General features: G+C 32.7%; 2 protein-coding genes across 8 annotated transcripts in view; one reads left to right on the top strand and one right to left on the bottom strand.

Moving 5' to 3' along the window:
• LOC141448236 (uncharacterized) overlaps positions 1–325 on the bottom strand; it is a 31,031-nt gene extending 30,706 nt beyond the window's left edge. The window contains exon 1 of the mRNA XM_074116463.1: positions 188–325. Within this exon, the coding sequence (XP_073972564.1) occupies positions 188–218 (31 nt within the window). The 5' untranslated portion in view covers positions 219–325. The remainder of the gene's footprint in view (positions 1–187) is intronic.
• LOC141448125 (dynein axonemal heavy chain 10-like) overlaps positions 1–17,725 on the top strand; it is a 269,181-nt gene that overhangs the window by 3,456 nt on the left and 248,000 nt on the right. For 4 of the 7 annotated variants that reach the window (XM_074116251.1, XM_074116250.1, XM_074116253.1 and 1 more), the window contains exons 1-3: positions 397–653; positions 11,575–11,844; positions 14,060–14,197. In XM_074116251.1, coding sequence (XP_073972352.1) covers positions 629–653; positions 11,575–11,844; positions 14,060–14,197 — 433 coding nt within the window. In that variant the 5' untranslated portion in view covers positions 397–628. Of the gene's footprint in view, positions 1–392; positions 654–11,574; positions 11,845–14,059; positions 14,198–17,725 lie in introns of those variants that run through there. The other 3 variants (XM_074116265.1, XM_074116258.1, XM_074116245.1) reach the window with 3 other exon arrangements.

The following is a 17,725-nucleotide window of genomic DNA, read 5'->3' as shown; positions in this document are numbered from 1 at the left end:
TGTTGCGATGGGGTGTTTCTCTCTAAACTAAATTGTCCTTTCGGCATGACGTGCAATCTTTCAAGCAAGGTAACACTAGCAAGAATTACATGTGTTTTAAAATTTCTAGTTTGACGAAAATATTAAATTTAGACCCATTGGGAATTACAGTAAGAGAAATTGTTGGAGTTTAGTTAATTCAACTCACCATTAACAATGAGATCTACTGGATCCTTCATTCTTAACGATAAGTGTATTTCATCATTTATAAAAAAAAGTTTGAGTGGAATTCCTTTCTTTACAAATATTTCATTATTGCTAAGCGAAATAATTGTTTATCATTTGTTTAAAAATTAATTATTAATGATATTTTTATTTAGAAAATAATAGTTACCGTAATTTATAATTAGAATTTAGTAAAAAATAAAAATAAAAGAAATCCAGCTTTTTTTAAAAGAAGACAACCTGAACATCAAATCCTGCTCCAGTCAGCTAGTCATCTTTCTAAAATTTACTTCCGAAAACTGGGACAGAAGGAAGACAACTAAACCTGCCGTTTGATCAGAACCAATTTACCTACACCTAATTTACCCTTATTGCCTTGCATCAAAGATTTGATCATCGCGATAGTAATCTTGAAAACAGCTGGATGCCATTGAAAAAAGTGAAAAAAGGTGCAAAAGTTTTCTTACTTTTATGAAATCAAATTATTTTACGTTTATTTTTTGACAATGTTTGTGACTTTCCTTGAATTTATGCGGTGCTAATTTCAATAAAAATGTTACAAAAGTTGTAAAGACGAGTGTACAATTTTTGTACATAGCTTTTGGGTTATTGGATCATTAATCCAAAAGAAAGAAAGAATATTGTCATATATTTTTTTAATTTCTCGCCAAACTTTCGTTCTAGAGACTATGAGGTCATTTTCAAAACTGTGGAACATTTTTACAGTAACAGATATAATTTACATTAATTTGGTATAAAACAGTTTACAAAAATTATTTACTTTATGATTGTAGACAATAATATTATAGAATATTTTTGTTTACATTTTTATCATCAAAGGTTTCAGTTCTGACTGTTTAGAATAAAAATTGTTTACTGTAAAATACAAATTTTCCACAGCCCTAAAGATGACCTAGTAAAATAATAAAATTATGACTGAAATTGTGTATATATGTACATTAAAACTGACGGTAGGACAGTTGTATAAGGATTGATCGTCAAAAAGTGCACGAAAAAGCGTAACGTTAAAAAACACCCTACTTTGACAATTTTTTTCTCTTTTTCTATAAAAGATTAAATTCCCAAATTTTCTTTAAAATATAGGGCAAACCCTCCTTTATAACTGTAATTTTTTTGCAACCCCCCAGACCTAATAGATTTCGAGAAAAAAGTTGCCGAAAATGAGCAAAAACGGCATTTTCAGAAATTGTTGTTGTTGTTGTTGTTCTTCTTCTTCTTCTTCTTCTTCTTGTTGTTACCTTTTTTGTAAACTGCGTAGCGCCTAAACGCGTGAACCGATTTTCATGAATGAGATGTCATTCGATTCGGAATTTTATGTAGATGTGCCTTTTGGGGGTCTCGAGGCTGTACATCGAATGGGAGAGAAGTTAGCGCCCTTTATGTAAGGCCTCCTCCAAAATTATTATTACTAATTACTCTGTAAATCTTGGCCCAATTTTAATAAAATTTGGTAGGATGATAGGGTTAGGGCTCCCCTACGTAACATTAAAGCGACGATCTGCTCTTACACTAGTTAAGGGGAAGTATAGCCATCGTTTTAAATTATCGACACGTGAACCGATTTTCATGAATGAAGTATCATTCGAATCGAAATTTTGTACAGATTTACACTTTCTGCAAAACTCTCCTCATAAGGAGGGGAGTTTGCCCCACCCAAGAAAGCCCTTTCTAAAACTATTATTAGCAATATTTCTATAACGCTTAGTCCGATTTTGATAAAATTTAGCACGAAGAAGTGATTAAAGCTCCTCTATGTGGCTGTGAAGTGCCATCATGCTCTTACACCTACTAAGAGGAAGTACTGCAATCGTTAAAATTATCAATGGGTGAACCTATTTACATTAATGAATTGTCATTCGATTCAAAATCTTTGCCTTTTAGGGAGAAGTACTGTAATCGCAGTTTATTTTTCTTACTCCTCTTAAAAGGAAGTACTGAAATCTCAGGTTAATTTTGCTTTTTACATACAAATACCTTCCTATTTTATTCAAAACGGTTTCTCAAAAAATTGTTATTGAGGATGGCAACTATAATCATTCTTTAAAAAGTTCTCTCCAGTGGTAGTTACGGTTCCGACTTAACACCTTATCAGGTTATAATGATAGAATTGCTTATTCCAAATTTTAAAAAAATCTGTAAAGCAGATATGTAACTTTGTAAAATAGACAAAAATGAAAATCTATCCAAAAGGTACAAAAATGTCCTTAACAAAAACTTACAGTTTAAAATGTTAAGTATAAGGGTTGATTAAACGCCAAAAGGTACACAAATCAGCTAGTACCCAACATTTCATTCATGCTTGATATAATTTAAGTAATTTTGCTGCATTAACTTTTCCTTCACATGTTTTAGAAATTATTAGATGTCACAGACCCTTATGCTGGCCAGTTCATGCATAATATTATTTTGTTATAATTATGATAAAATGTATATTATATCTTCCTTTTTAAATAGGTACCTACTTTATTTTAACTCTATCCCAAATTATTCTTCGGATTTATCTTTAATATGCCATTTATTCTGAGTAGTCACATATACATGCATGTTAAAGTAGAAAAAGACAAAGTTAGAGTCGGCTACTGTTTAAATTTGAATCACGGATTTAAAAGAATATTTCAGTCTTGAATTCGTCTTACCGAAATATTCGTGAGCACAAATAACACACAAATAACAAGTAGATTATACAACAACAATTATTCATTTCTCAATAAATTGTAATTTAATTTAGTCCCCCTAATTTTACTTATAGTAAAATACTGGAATAATTAGCTGTCCTAAATATATGCATATTTTATTTACTTTATATTACATATATACAACATTGTGGGATGAATACCTAGATTGAGAATGTAATTGAAGAAAACTATATTATTTGCGATAAAGCCAGATAATTATTACCTATTATTATAAACGTTTGACTACTGCATAAAATAACAATTACTTTAATCGAAGAATGAACTTAAATCGACGGTTTAAAAAAATAAATAAATAAAATCATTGATGTTGATGTAAGCATTTAAAAAAAAAAATTGAATTTTTTAGCCACATAATTTTTTTATTTTTTATAACGTTTTCTTTTTAACCTGTAATTAATAGTTTGATTATTTTAGTTTAATAGATATTAAAGTCAATCTACAGTGCTACTTGAACAAATATTTTGTAGATTAAAATGGCCAGCATAAGGGTCTGTGACATCTAATAATTTCTAAAAAATGTGAAGGAAAAGTTAATGCAGCAAAATTACTTAAATTATTTCAAGCATGAATGAAATGTTGGGTACTCGCTGATTTGTGTACCTTTTGGCGTTTAATCAACCCTTATACTTAACATTTAAAACTGTAAGTTTTTGTTAAGGTCGTATATAATTCTTGTTTAACTTTCTTCTGTGAAGTAAGCTTGTGACTCGAGTAAGAACTAATATTTCTTCATATGTAGTTTAACATTTAAATTGTTAATTCAGGACTATTTATTTATTTTATTATGCCTGCATTATTTTATTAAAAAATAACCTTCTTAAAGTAGGTTACTAATATTGATCATACAATTTTTTATTAAATTCTTTTTCTACACACAAACATACATTCATTTAAAATAATTTGAACTAAATACATGCCAGCTAGACTTTTAAAAATAAATATAAACAGGGGCTTAAGACAACCATCTTGTTCGGTCAGATGAGTAGGTTATTAATAATTCAATAGTTTATGCTAGGCGGCGCACAGATTCTGAGACAGAAGATATTTCTGCCACAGATAGTAAAAGTTCAACAAGAACTCTAGACAATACAAACGCTAGTACTGCAAAAGATACAGAATGTTACCAGAAGAGGAACCAACTCAGTATATTTCATCATCCACGACACCAGATAATGAAACACCTCAGCCAACCCACTAATCTCCTCATATTTTCGCAATTAACTTCATCAGTTGCTTCTTTTGCAATACCCTTACTCAAGAAACCAGACCAACTTCTGTACATGCAAAGTCTAACACATATTAAAATAAACAGATTTGCCTCTATTATCATTAAAAATTCTTTATCTCACCCATTTGATCCTAGCAACCCAACTGATCATATACCACCTACTAAAATATCCATATTAATGCTTTTCCATTATATTTCAAACTTTTTGCAGACTACTGTCCACCAAGTAAATTTATTTCAAATCGACAATTTCTTTCTCAAGTCCCTCGGTCCTAAATTCATTTCAGATTGCAACGCCAAACATCCACAATGAATATGCCTATGCCTAACCCTCCAGGACTCGTACTTCTACTTCAATTCTCTCTAATACTTTTTATTGATTCCTTTCTCCTCCTCAACCTACATCTCCTACAAAACTATCTCACTTCCTTCAATTCTTTATCTCTTCTCAGACCACATCTATTCATTCAGACATATACACAGTAAACAATCTTTCATCTAATCACAACAGAGATCTTCTAACAGTAGCCACTCATCCTGTACGTATTAATTGCAGTCCTATTGTTACTCCTGGAGACTTTTACCCCAAAAAGGAAAATATAGAAATGATTTACATGACAAAGGCAGAAAATAGTTAAAACTTTAAAACAGTATGAGTAGTCTAATCAACATTCCCCAACTTTCTATAGTAAAAAAAAAAAAAAAAAACTAATTAAAAACATCTTTTTGACAATAGGCATCACTGACCTGTTCACTCATCAGAAAATCTAAATTCGACCACATTCACTCCATGCGCCAGAGAAGAATGGCGTTTTAGCGTCACGTACGGAAGCCTAACACTTTTTCCTCCCCTTATCAAAATTGGGGTAAGGTTTACAAAAAGCCCAACTACTTAAAATTCCACATTATGACAATCGGTTCACGCGTTTAAGTGCTGCGTTCTTTACAAAAGAAAAACAAAATTAACAATACAAGAACTATTTCAGAAAACTGTTTTTGCCCACTTTAAACAACTTTTAAATCGGAATTTATTTGATTGTGTTGCAAAACATTACACTTCTGAGAGAAGACGGCTGAATGAATGAATTTTGTATTTAATCTAGGAGGCATTGGAAATAAACTCGTAATAGTTATTATAAAATATCGTTATTGTCATAGTGACGTTTACACTAAGTGTACTGTTTTTTGTATTTTTGCAAGAAAACATTTAGAAATATAATCCATATAACTGAGTTTCAATCAACAATCATGTGGACAATATTAAGTAAGCCTGTTTTCGTTTTTTAAATAAGGTTTAAATCTTAACTTATCTTTCACTCCCTGTCTTTACCTTTTACAGTGTACTTCATTCATTTTCAGCTTGTCAACTTTAGAATAGCAGTTAATATAATAGTATATAAAATAAACAATAATAGTAATAATAACGATAATATAATTTTTAATCTTTTTAAAAGTGGTTAAAATGAGCTTACTCACGCTTTGCCGGACTCCCTTGCAGCCTACCGGTCCTGACAGAAATCAGTGACCAAAATAAGGTTTTTCTGGTGTGGGTACCCGGTAAATCAAGAGCCGCTCTCCAGAATAAAGAGTCTGATTGGTGGGAGCCATAATAGATCCATTAGGCCGCGGTGGCGTAGGCCTTTAAAACCACCCTACTAGAATCTATCTACGTAATGTTGCGTCATGGAAAAAACATAAAAGATGTATATCATCAATGCCGATAAATCGCCTACATCCCAAATCTTTCATTTGACCATCCTCGCTCAGGCTTTATGCTTTAGAAAAAATAAAACCTGCAGATTAATGTCACTCATGGCAAATGAAATTTAAAATCAAACCAAACAAGGTCAAACCGGTTGGTTAAACGACACACTGGTAGAAACTAATAACAGCAAATTAAAACGAAACCATATGTTCACACCATATGTGAAATTGTAATCACCAAATTCAAAATAACCATCACATGGTTTCTACTAGGTTAAAAATTAAATAATTGAAAAGTAGGTCACGCCTCCAGGTGTCTATTCCTAACTTTAGCCCACCGTTAATGCCCACTTCCAGCAACTTTTAAATCGGAATTTATTTGAAGTATGTTGTTGGAAAAAAGTACACTACTCCCGGTAGGAAATAGCTGAATGAATGAATTTTATTTCAATCTTGGTGGCATTGGAGATTAGGAGAAATATTTATTTAAAAATACTTATTGTCATAGAGACAACATTTAACCATTGAAGTATAGAGTTTCTTTATTTTTTTTTCGCAAGTGAGATTTAAAAAATAATTCATACTTTGATTTAAACATCAATCATGTGGACAATATTAAGTAAGTCTGTTTTCGTTTCTTAAAGTTAATGTAAATCTTTACATTCTGCAATGTACTTGATTCATTTTCTACTTTTGAACTTTGGAATGTAACTTAATGTAATAATAAATAGAATACTTTTATTTGACCGTCCTCGCTCAGCTCAGGCTTTATACTTAAGAAAAAATAAAACCTACAGATTAATGTCACTCATGGCAAATGAAATTAAAAATCAGACCAAACAACTTCGAACCGGTTGGTTAAACGACACACTGGCAGAAACTAATCACAGCAAATTAAGACGAAACCAACCGTTCTTTTCTTCTTCCTCTTCTATTTCTTCTTCTTCTCCGTGTTTTTCTTCTTCTTTCCCTTCTTCATCTTCCTCTTCTTTTTTTTCTTAATCTTACTCTTTCTCGTCCTCCTCTCTTTCTTCCTATTCCTCTTCTTGTACTTCTTCTTCTACTTTTTCTTCCTCTACTTCTTCTTTCTCCTGTTCTTCTCATCCACCTCTTTACTTCCTTCTTATTACTCCTCTTCTTCTTCTAATTCTTCTTCTATTTCTTCATCCTCTTTTTCTACTTCCGCTTCTTTTTCTTCATCTTCCTGTTTCTTTTCCCCTACTTCTACTTCTTCTCCTTCCTCCTCTTCTTCTTCTTCTTCTTCTTCATTTTCTTTCTCTCCTTCTTCTACTTTTTCTTCTTCCCCTCCTCCTATTCTTCCTTTTCTTCTTCTTCCCGTTTTTTCTTCTTCTTCTACTTCTTCTCCTTCCTCCTCTTCATCTTCTTCTTCTTCTTCTACTACTCCTTCTTCTCCTCTTCCTCTTCTTCTTCCATCTCCACTTCATCTTCCTCTTCTTCCTCATATTTTTTTCTTCATCTTCCTCTTTTTCTTCCCTTTCTTCTACTTCTTTTTCTTTCTCTCTTTCATCTTCCTTTTCCGCTTCTTCTTACTCTTTCTCTTCCTCTTCTCTTTCTTCCTATTCCTCTTCCTCTACTTCTTCTTCCTCCTGTTCTTCTCATCCACCTCTTTTCTTCCTTCTTATTACTCCTCTTCTTCTTCTAATTCTTTTTGTATTTCTTCCTCCTCTTTTTCTATTTCCGCTTCTTTTTCTTCATCTTCCTGTTTCTTTTCCCCTACTTCTACTTCTTCTTCCATCTCCACTTCATCTTCCTCTTCTTCCTCATATTTTTTTCTTCATCTTCCTCTTTTTCTTCCTTTTCTTCTACTTCTTTTTTTTTCTCTCTTTCATCTTCCTTTTCCGCTTCTTCTTACTCTTTCTCTTCCTCTTCTCTTTCTTCCTATTCCTCTTCCTCTACTTCTTCTTCCTCCTGTTCTTCTCATCCACCTCTTTTCTTCCTTCTTATTACTCCTCTTCTTCTTCTAATTCTTTTTGTATTTCTTCCTCCTCTTTTTCTATTTCCGCTTCTTTTTCTTCATCTTCCTGTTTCTTTTCCCCTACTTCTACTTCTTCTCCTTTCTCCTCTTCTTCTTCTTCATTTTCTTTCTCTTCTTCTTCTATTTTTTCTTCTTCTTCCTTCTTTTTTGCTTCTCCTTTCTCCTCTTCATCGTCCTCTTCTTCTTCTACTACTACTTCTTCTTCTTCTATTTATTCTTCTTCTTCCTCTTTGTCTTCCTCTACTTCTCTTTCTTCTTCCTCCTTTTTTCTTTCTTATTTTTCCTCTTCTTCTTCCTCTTATTTTTCTTCTCTTTTCCCTTCTTCTTTTTCTTATTCATACTCTTCTACTTCTTCCTCTACTTATAATAGAATATATTCAGTTGCCTCTTAAGTACACTTTCTCCTTGGAAAGAGTTGATAGTTACAATATTTATATTAAAAAAAAAAATAAAACACTGCAAAATCTCTAATCTCTAAAATAAAATATTCAATTATCATTATTACTATATGAAGTTAAAGTAGTACCTGAACAGAAATTCATTATTACCATTAACAAAAAATAAGTATCCAAAAGAAAAAACGCTTTTTAAAGGAGGAAAACATACAAACTAAAAACAAAAACAATCTTTCAAGGCATTAACTTTTATTTTTTATAAAATTCACTAATTGATCTAAGAAATAATCGATTGTTTATTTATTTTTATTTTTTCTTTGCTAATTATTTACCTCTTAATTCTATTTATTTTATACGTTTAATGCAAATGCTCTTAATTTTAGTGCTGCCACAGTGTACCAATATAGATTGTGAATCTGTAGCTGTTATATGTAATATTGTTAAGTCAATTTATAATATTTTCCTCATCACTTAAATTCCCGTTCAAATACTGTTGGAAAAACCTTTTACGTAAACCAATAAAACACAATAAAAAAAAAAATCTGATCTCTCTGAAATATTTGAGAAAATGTTATGAAATATTTTAAACAAATACTATTTTTATAAAAGAAAATTCATATAGTTTGTATATCCGAAGCACTCCGCAACACTGACTCTCTCAAAAACTATCACTTCCAAAGTGTCTCTCCAAAACTAACTCAGAACTTGACTAAAAACTGACTTCTCCAGCTGTGTCTGCCTCCTTTTAACTGCGACTGCCCCACTCCGTCTTTCTCACGCCCACCTGCCGCTCACCCTGTTGAAAAAGAAAATAATGTGAATATACCTTATCAACCCTTTTTTTTTTTAATTTTTTAAGTGCAATTTGTAACCTTGGACTTCCTTATTTTAAGACATTCTACTTTAAAAATTGACTACTGGTGCATCTAAAAGAGTTTTCAATGAATAAACAACTTGATAACTAACATTGGTGAGTGCTCGTGAACACGTTTTCTTGCAAAACAAACGTAATTTCTCATACGAAGATAAAAGGAATCCTGGAAAATGATATACCGTTTGAAAGCCCATTAAACAAGGAAACTTTTATAAAAAGTGCCAGAGCACCTAGGTCTGATAATGTTCACATAAGGGCCTAATTCTTCCTCTACTTCTCTTTCTTCTTCCTCCTTTTTTCTTTCTTATTTTTCCTCTTCTTCTTCCTCTTATTTTTTTCTTCTTTCTTCTCTTCTTTTTCTTCATTTTCTTTCTCTTCTTCTTCTTCTTCTTCTTCATTTTCTTTCTCTTCTTCTTCTATTTTTTCTTCTTCTTCCTCCTTTTTTGCTTCTCATTTTTCCTCTTCATCTTTTACTTCTACTTCTTCCTCTTTTTCTTCCTATTCATTTTCTTCATCCTCCTCTTCTTCTACTTTTTCTTCTTCCCCCTCCTTATATTCTTTCTTTTCTTCTTCTTGCCGTTTTTTTCTTCTTCTTCTACTTCTCCTTCCTCCTCTTCGTCTTTTTTATTTTCTTCCTCTTCTTCTTCTACTTTTTCTTCTTCTTCCTTCTTTTTTGCTTATCCTTTCTCCTCTTCTTCTTTTACTACTACTTCTTCTTCTTCTTCTTCCTCTTTGTCTTCCTCTACTTCTCTTTCTTCTTCCTCCTTTTTTCTTTCTTATTTTTCCTCTTCTTCTTCCTCTTATTTTTTTTCTCCTTTCCCTTCTTCTTTTTCTTATTCATACTCTTCTACTTGTTCCTCTACTTATAATAGAATATATTTAGTTGCCTCTTAAGTACACTTTCTCCTTGGAAAGAGTTGATAGTTACAATATTTATAAAAAATAAAATAAAACGCTGCAAAATCTCTTATCTCTAAAATAAAATATTCAATTATCATTATTACTATATGAAGTTAAAGTAGTACCTGAACAGAAATTCATTATTACCATTAACAAAAAATAAGTATCCAAAAGAAAAAACGCTTTTTAAAGGAGGAAAACATACAAACTAAAAACTAAAACAATCTTTCAAGGCATTAACTTTTTTTTTTTATAAAATTCACTAATTGATCTGAGAAATAATCGATTGTTTATTTATTTTTATTTTTTCTTTGCTATTTATTTACCTCTTAATTCTATTTATTTTATACGTTTAATGCAAATGCTCTTAATTTTAGTGCTGCCACAGTGTACCAATATAGATTGTGAATCTGTAGCTGGTACATGTAATATTGTTAAGTCAATTTATAATATTTTCCTCATCACTTAAATTCCCGTTCAAATACTGTTGGAAAAACCTTTTACGTAAACCAATAAAACACAATAAAAAAAAAAATCTGATCTCTCTGAAATATTTGAGAAAATGTTATGAAATATTTTAAACAAATACTATTTTTATAAAAGAAAATTCATATAGTTTGTATTTACTCCAAATTACAATTTCACACACAACTACCCTGTTGAAAAAGAAAATAATGTGAATATACCTTATCAACCCCTTTTTTTTTTTTTAAATTTTTTAAGTGCAATTTGTAACCTTGGACTTCCTTATTTTAAGACATTCTACTTTAAAAATTGACTACTGGTGCATCTAAAAGAGTTTTCAATGAATTAAACAACTTGATAACTAACATTGGTGAGTGCTCGTGAACACGTTTTCTTGCAAAACAAACCTAATTTCTCATACGAAGATAAAAGGAATCCTGGAAAATGATATACCGTTTGAAAGCCCATTAAACAAGGAAACTTTTTTAAAAAATGCCAGAGCACCTAGGTCTGATAATGTTCACATAAGGGCCTAATGAGTTTTCTTAAAAAATTCGATTACTTTTATTCTTCCAGTATCCACAGGTTGTTATGAAAGCATTGTTTATTCTGAATGCTTGATAACCTTTAAACTAAATGTGATACTTTTCATAATAGACTTTTGAAGATGTCGGTATTTTGTGGAAAACAACTTATCTATTATTTTTAAAGTTACATTTTTCTATTCGTTCATTAAAAACAAAATTTAAGTAACAAAATCTTTCAGTTTAAGAAGTCATGTATAAAGGTAAATTAAACGACAAAAGATACACAAGTACCCGACATTCTTCACTTCATTTTGTGTTAAATACATTTATGTACATAATATATTTTATGTTAAAGTAATAATAAAATGTATATTACAGCTTCATAAATGGTAATAAACAAGCATATATCTTTAAGTATTTTCAAATAATTTCATTTGAAAAGAGTGAAAACGAAATTACAATCTTGAATTCGCATCAGAGTAGAATATAAGAGCACGAATTCGTAATTATATGCAGTAAGAAATAAATAACAATTTTAATAACAATTCATATTGTATTTTTCAGGATTGTTGTCCTCACTTTACGAAACACCAGAAATGAGTGACTTTCGTTTGGTTTGGATTAAAAACAAAATATTGTCCTTATTGGGAATCGATGACGAGACTTTATGGACAAATATGATAGTGAGAAATAACAATTACGTGTACAAGAAATTATTACACTTTATTGAGTGTAACTCTAGTATAGACGGATTGACTTCTGAGGGAATATTTGTCGTTTTCAAAACTCTTTATCCCAAAAGATATACAAAAGAGATATTTTACAGAAAAATAAGTGAGTACACTTAAAATAAATCTGGAAACCACTTTCTTCAAATTTAGAAATTCGGTATTACATTACATAGATGGCAAACCAGTACAACAAATAGTAAAGAGCACACTATAGCAATGCTTAACCACTCTGCTCCAGAAGTGTCCTTAATGGAGTTTTCCGGGAAGAATGTTTCATTTAAAAGTTATAGATCTAGAACTCGAAGTTTAAAGGAAATCCTGCCAGCCGTTTTCGAAAAACTAAATTCAGTAGAGTAAACTTTCAGTTGACCGAATTTGAACTTATTGTCGCGTCCGCTGATGGCTCCTAAACCAATATACACTTTTTACTTTCAGCATTCATTTTTTAAATGTAAGAAGTTAAATTGTATTTATTTTTAATGTCCGCCACATAGGCTCCTCCGACGATCCATTGATCAGGGATAAAATCTTTATTATTAAATTATAAAATTTAATTTAATTTACTTTAATTATTGTAATGTATGTTAATTGTAATGTAATGTAATGTTAAATAAAGTCTACTACTACTACTAATTAATTAGTTCATACACTTTGTTATCGTTGTTCATTTAATTAATTCCTTAATTTACTCTAAATCTAGATAACCCAACCAGACAATTTATCATTTAATTAACAATATTCTTGTTATTAGCAGATTACTTAAGTTATTAATTTCCACTAAGAGAAAAGGAAGCGGCAACAACCGGAACCCATGCGCCAGTCTAGGCGGTTAAATTAACAAAAACAGTACTCGCAGACATGTGCCGGTGTCCATGCACCACGCGCTCGCTGTTCCCTCTCTGTCACACCGTGCATGGCTCCCGGCCGCTACCAGCCGTGCCGTCAGCAGTTTAGCATAACAATCCATAATAATATAATTTATAATAATCAATCTATTATTTTTCTATCCGTTTCTAAACCTAGTCCCACACTCCTCTAAATCAAAGATTTGAAATATTACTGTATCTAGGACTCCTACATCTAGATGGGTAGAGTAATGACAATTTAAAAAGGAGGATTTTTGATATACAAGATAAAAAGTAATATATTTATTATTGCAATGATCTCTTAGAAAAATAAATAAAAGGTCATAAACCTTAAAAAGAAGTTCTTGTACTTGCAAAAACTAATATTTTCTACTCTAATATTTTAAAGCAGAAGTTTTTAAACGGGATTAGAGGGGAATAGATAGTCGAAGTCCATCGAATTCACTGAATCTATTGTGTCGATTCAGAAAACGAAGTAGATACCCGAAACAGATAAGATTAAGAAGCTCAGTATGGCTGATAAAATCTCAGATAGTATCCAGAAAAATAAAGGTCAACCAATACCTGTAAGTTAGGAAGTCTTTAATTTGAAAGTGTAAACAATTAGCTTAGCTGATGAAGATGATTCTAACTTCCTTAATCCGAATATCCTAATCATCCCTATTAACTACTCTCAAGAATCGCCCTGACTTGAAATACAGTAGCCATGCCATCCAGAGGTAATTTCCCCAAGCTTGCCTTTTTCCTAAAAGTCAATTTTAGCTCTCTTATAGGCCTTCTAATCCAATTTTGGGACGCTTCTCAGCAATTTACTCTTCATTCTTTTATTAATTAACTTTAATTTTAGGCTACTCCAACATTTCTACTAACACATTTTCTTGTTTAGGGAGGACATTCTTGATCATATGCCGTACAAATTGCCTCATTTAACCACTCTACTCTGCAATCTACGGTAATGTCCAGGAATAAATAGCTCATACCACTAGTATTGCCTCGAGCCCGATTCCAGAATCAGCCTTATTGGTATTGCTAGGATTTCCCAGGATACCAGCTGAGCTTTAGGCTCATCAATAAATATACCGGTGCCCAAACAAAGATAATCCGTCCAACATCCTCCTGCCACTCACTTTAATCACTAATTTTAATGCACATATGTTAATAATAATAATAAAATGCACATACGTTGCTTATTTTGAAAACTTGATGGCAGTAAATAAATTAGATGGCCTATACTCTGACAAAAAAGGGCGAAAAAAGATATTTTCGAGGGGAAACCGATCAGTTTCCGATGTGCGCTTTTTTCTTGAGAATTTCCTCCAGCTCTCTTTAACTGGACCTACTAAGTCAGGCAACCGTCTTTTTTTATTTTATTCATTAATTCAAAAATGAAATAATTTGCTTTCGAAGCTGATTTTGGGATAAATGTTAATTTAGATCTTTGCAATATTTCAGTCACTCGGATAAAGCATTTTACTAGAAATGTGGAAAGAAAAGTATCTAAATCTAAACCGAAAAAGAGATCTAAAAAAAGAAGTGGACAAATATCAAAGTTGACAAAAACCCAACCACCGAGAACCACAGCAGTTGCACGTAAGTTATTTTATGCACACAGTTTTATATAAAAGAAGGGAAAACGAGCTAATTGTCCAGAAGAAGATGACTAAAGAAGTTCGGACAGACTGTATGTTTCCTGTTTACAAAACCTTCTCTTCGACATCTCTATGGAGAGAAATGCGTGTAGCTGTTTGCATTGCACGGCAGACATATGGAGACTTTTTTGCGATATCTGGCAGTGTTCTATCAATAGTCAACAAAGTTAATCACCGGTTAGCGAACTGTAAATAGAAAGAGACAATCTGTCGGCAGCAAACAAGCTGCTTAAACATGTATTTATTGGGGCTGGCATCTCTGAAAGGTTGTGCTTAAGTGAAATGTACGGATTTACAACTATAATCCTTGAGAATAGCAATAAGAGAAAGTCGAGTGAGTGTTCACCCCAGATTCCGAGTTTGAGGAATATTAATGAGTTAGAACCTTGAGAATAGCAGTAAGAGAAAGTCGAGTGAGTGTTCACCCCAGATTTTGAGTTTGAGGAATATTAATGAGTTAAAACGTTGAGAATAGCAGTAAGAGAAAGTCGAGTGAGTGTTCACCCCAGATTCCGAGTTTGAGGAATATTAATGAGTTAAAACGTTGAGAATAGCAATAAGAGAAAGTCGAGTGAGTGTTCACCCCAGATTCCGAGTTTGAGGAATATTAATGAGTTAGAACCTTGAGAATAGCAGTAAGAGAAAGTCGAGTGAGTGTTCACCCCAGATTTCGAGTTTCAGGAATATTAATGAGTTAAAATGTTGAGAATAGCAGTAAGAGAAAAACGAGTGAGTGTTCCCCCAGATTCCGTGTTTGGGGAATATTAATGAGTTAGAACCTTGAGAATAGCAGTAAGAGAAAGTCGAGTGAGTGTTCACCCCAGATTTCGAGTTTGAGGAATATTAATGAGTTAAAACGTTGAGAATAGCAGTAAGAGAAAGTCGAGTGAGTGTTCACCCCAGATTCCGAGTTTGGGGAATATTAATGAGTTAGAATCTTGAGAATAGCAGTAAGAGAAAGTCGAGTGAGTGTTCACCCCAGATTCCGTGTTAGGAGAATATTAATGAGTTAAAACGTTGAGAATAGCAGTAAGAGAAAATCGAGTGAGTGTTCACCCCAAATTCCGAGTTTGAGGAATATTAATGAGTTAGAACCTTGAGAATAGCAGTAAGAGAAAGTCGAGTGAGTGTTCACCCCAGATTTCGAGTTTGAGGAATATTAATGAGTTAAAACGTTGAGAATAGAAGTAAGAGAAAAACGAGTGAGTGTTCCCCCAAGATTCCGACTTTGGGGAATATTAATGAGTTAGAACCTTGAGAATAGCAGTAAGAGAAAGTCGAGTGAGTGTTCACCACAGATTCCGTGTTAGGAGAATATTAATGAGTTAAAACGTTGAGAATAGCAGTAAGAGAAAGTCGAATGAGTGTTCACCCCAGATTCCGAGTTTGAGGAATATTAATGAGTTAAAACATTGAGAATAGCAGTAAGAGAAAGTCGAATGAGTGTTCACCCCAGATTCCGAGTTTGAGGAATATTAATGAGTTAAAACGTAGAGAATAGCAGTAAGAGTAGGTCGAGTGAGTGTTCACCCCAGATTCCGAGTTTGAGGAATATTAATGAGTTAAAACGTTGAGAATAGCAGTAAGAGAAAGTCGAATGAGTGTTCACCCCAAATTCCGAGTTTGGAGAATATTAATGAGTTAAAACATTGAGAATAGCAGTAAGAGAAAGTCTAATGAGTGTTCACCCCAAATTCCGAGTTTGAGGAATATTAATGAGTTAAAACGTTGAGAATAGCAGTAAGAGAAAGTCGAATGAGTGTTCACCCCAGATTCCGAGTTTGAGGAATATTAATGAGTTAAAACGTTGAGAATAGTAGTAAGAGAAAGTCGAGTGAGTGTTCACCCCAGATTCCGTGTTAGGAGAATATTAATGAGTTAAAACGTTGAGAATAGCATTAAGAGAAAGTCGAGTGAGTGTTCACCCCAAATTCCGAGTTTGGAGAATATTAATGTGTTAGAACCTTGAGAATAGCAGTAAGAGAAAGTCGAATGAGTGTTCACCCCAGATTCCGATTTTGAGGAATATTAATGAGTTAAAACGTTGAGAATAGCAGTAAGAGTAGGTCGAGTGAGTGTTCACCCCAGATTCCGAGTTTGAGGAATATTAATGAGTTAAAACGTTGAGAATAGCAGTAAGAGAAAGTCGAATGAGTGTTCACCCCAAATTCCGAGTTTGGAGAATATTAATGAGTTAAAACATTGAGAATTGCAGTAAGAGAAAGTCGAATGAGTGTTCACCCCAGATTCCGAGTTTGAGGAATATTAATGAGTTAAAACGTTGAGAATAGCAGTAAGAGAAAAACGAGTGAGTGTTCACCCCAGATTCCGAGTTTGAGGAATATTAATGAGTTAAAACGTTGAGAATAGCAGTAAGAGAAAGTCGAATGAGTGTTCACCCCAAATTCCGAGTTTGGAGAATATTAATGAGTTAAAACATTGAGAATAGCAGTAAGAGAAAGTCGAATGAGTGTTCACCCCAAATTCCGAGTTTGAGGAATATTAATGAGTTAAAACGTTGAGAATAGCAGTAAGAGAAAGTCGAATGAGTGTTCACCCCAGATTCCGAGTTTGAGGAATATTAATGAGTTTAAACGTTGAGAATAGCAGTAAGAGAAAGTCGAGTGAGTGTTCACCCCAGATTCCGTGTTAGGAGAATATTAATGAGTTAAAACGTTGAGAATAGCATTAAGAGAAAGTCGAGTGAGTGTTCAACCCAAATTCCGAGTTTGGAGAATATTAATGAGTTAGAACCTTGAGAATAGCAGTAAGAGAAAGTCGAATGAGTGTTCACCCCAGATTTCGAGTTTGAGGAATATTAATGAGTTAAAACGTTGAGAATAGAAGTAAGAGAAAAACGAGTGAGTGTTCCCCCAAGATTCCGACTTTGGGGAATATTAATGAGTTAGAACCTTGAGAATAGCAGTAAGAGAAAGTCGAGTGAGTGTTCACCACAGATTTCGAGTTTGAGGAATATTAATGAGTTAAAACGTTGAGAATAGAAGTAAGAGAAAAACGAGTGAGTGTTCCCCCAAGATTCCGACTTTGGGGAATATTAATGAGTTAGAACCTTGAGAATAGCAGTAAGAGAAAGTCGAGTGAGTGTTCACCACAGATTCCGTGTTAGGAGAATATTAATGAGTTAAAACGTTGAGAATAGCAGTAAGAGAAAGTCGAATGAGTGTTCACCCCAGATTCCGAGTTTGAGGAATATTAATGAGTTAAAACATTGAGAATAGCAGTAAGAGAAAGTCGAATGAGTGTTCACCCCAGATTCCGAGTTTGAGGAATATTAATGAGTTAAAACGTTGAGAATAGCAGTAAGAGTAGGTCGAGTGAGTGTTCACCCCAGATTCCGAGTTTGAGGAATATTAATGAGTTAAAACGTTGAGAATAGCAGTAAGAGAAAGTCGAATGATTGTTCACCCCAAATTCCGAGTTTGGAGAATATTAATGAGTTAAAACATTG

Source organism: Rhodnius prolixus, unplaced genomic scaffold (genome assembly GCF_049639745.1).
Source record: "Rhodnius prolixus isolate KJV_2025 unplaced genomic scaffold, Rpr scaffold_1, whole genome shotgun sequence".
NCBI lineage: Eukaryota > Metazoa > Arthropoda > Insecta > Hemiptera > Reduviidae > Rhodnius > Rhodnius prolixus.
The sequence above is the reverse complement of the archived record's forward strand: the minus strand, read 5'-3'. Positions and strand labels throughout refer to the sequence as shown.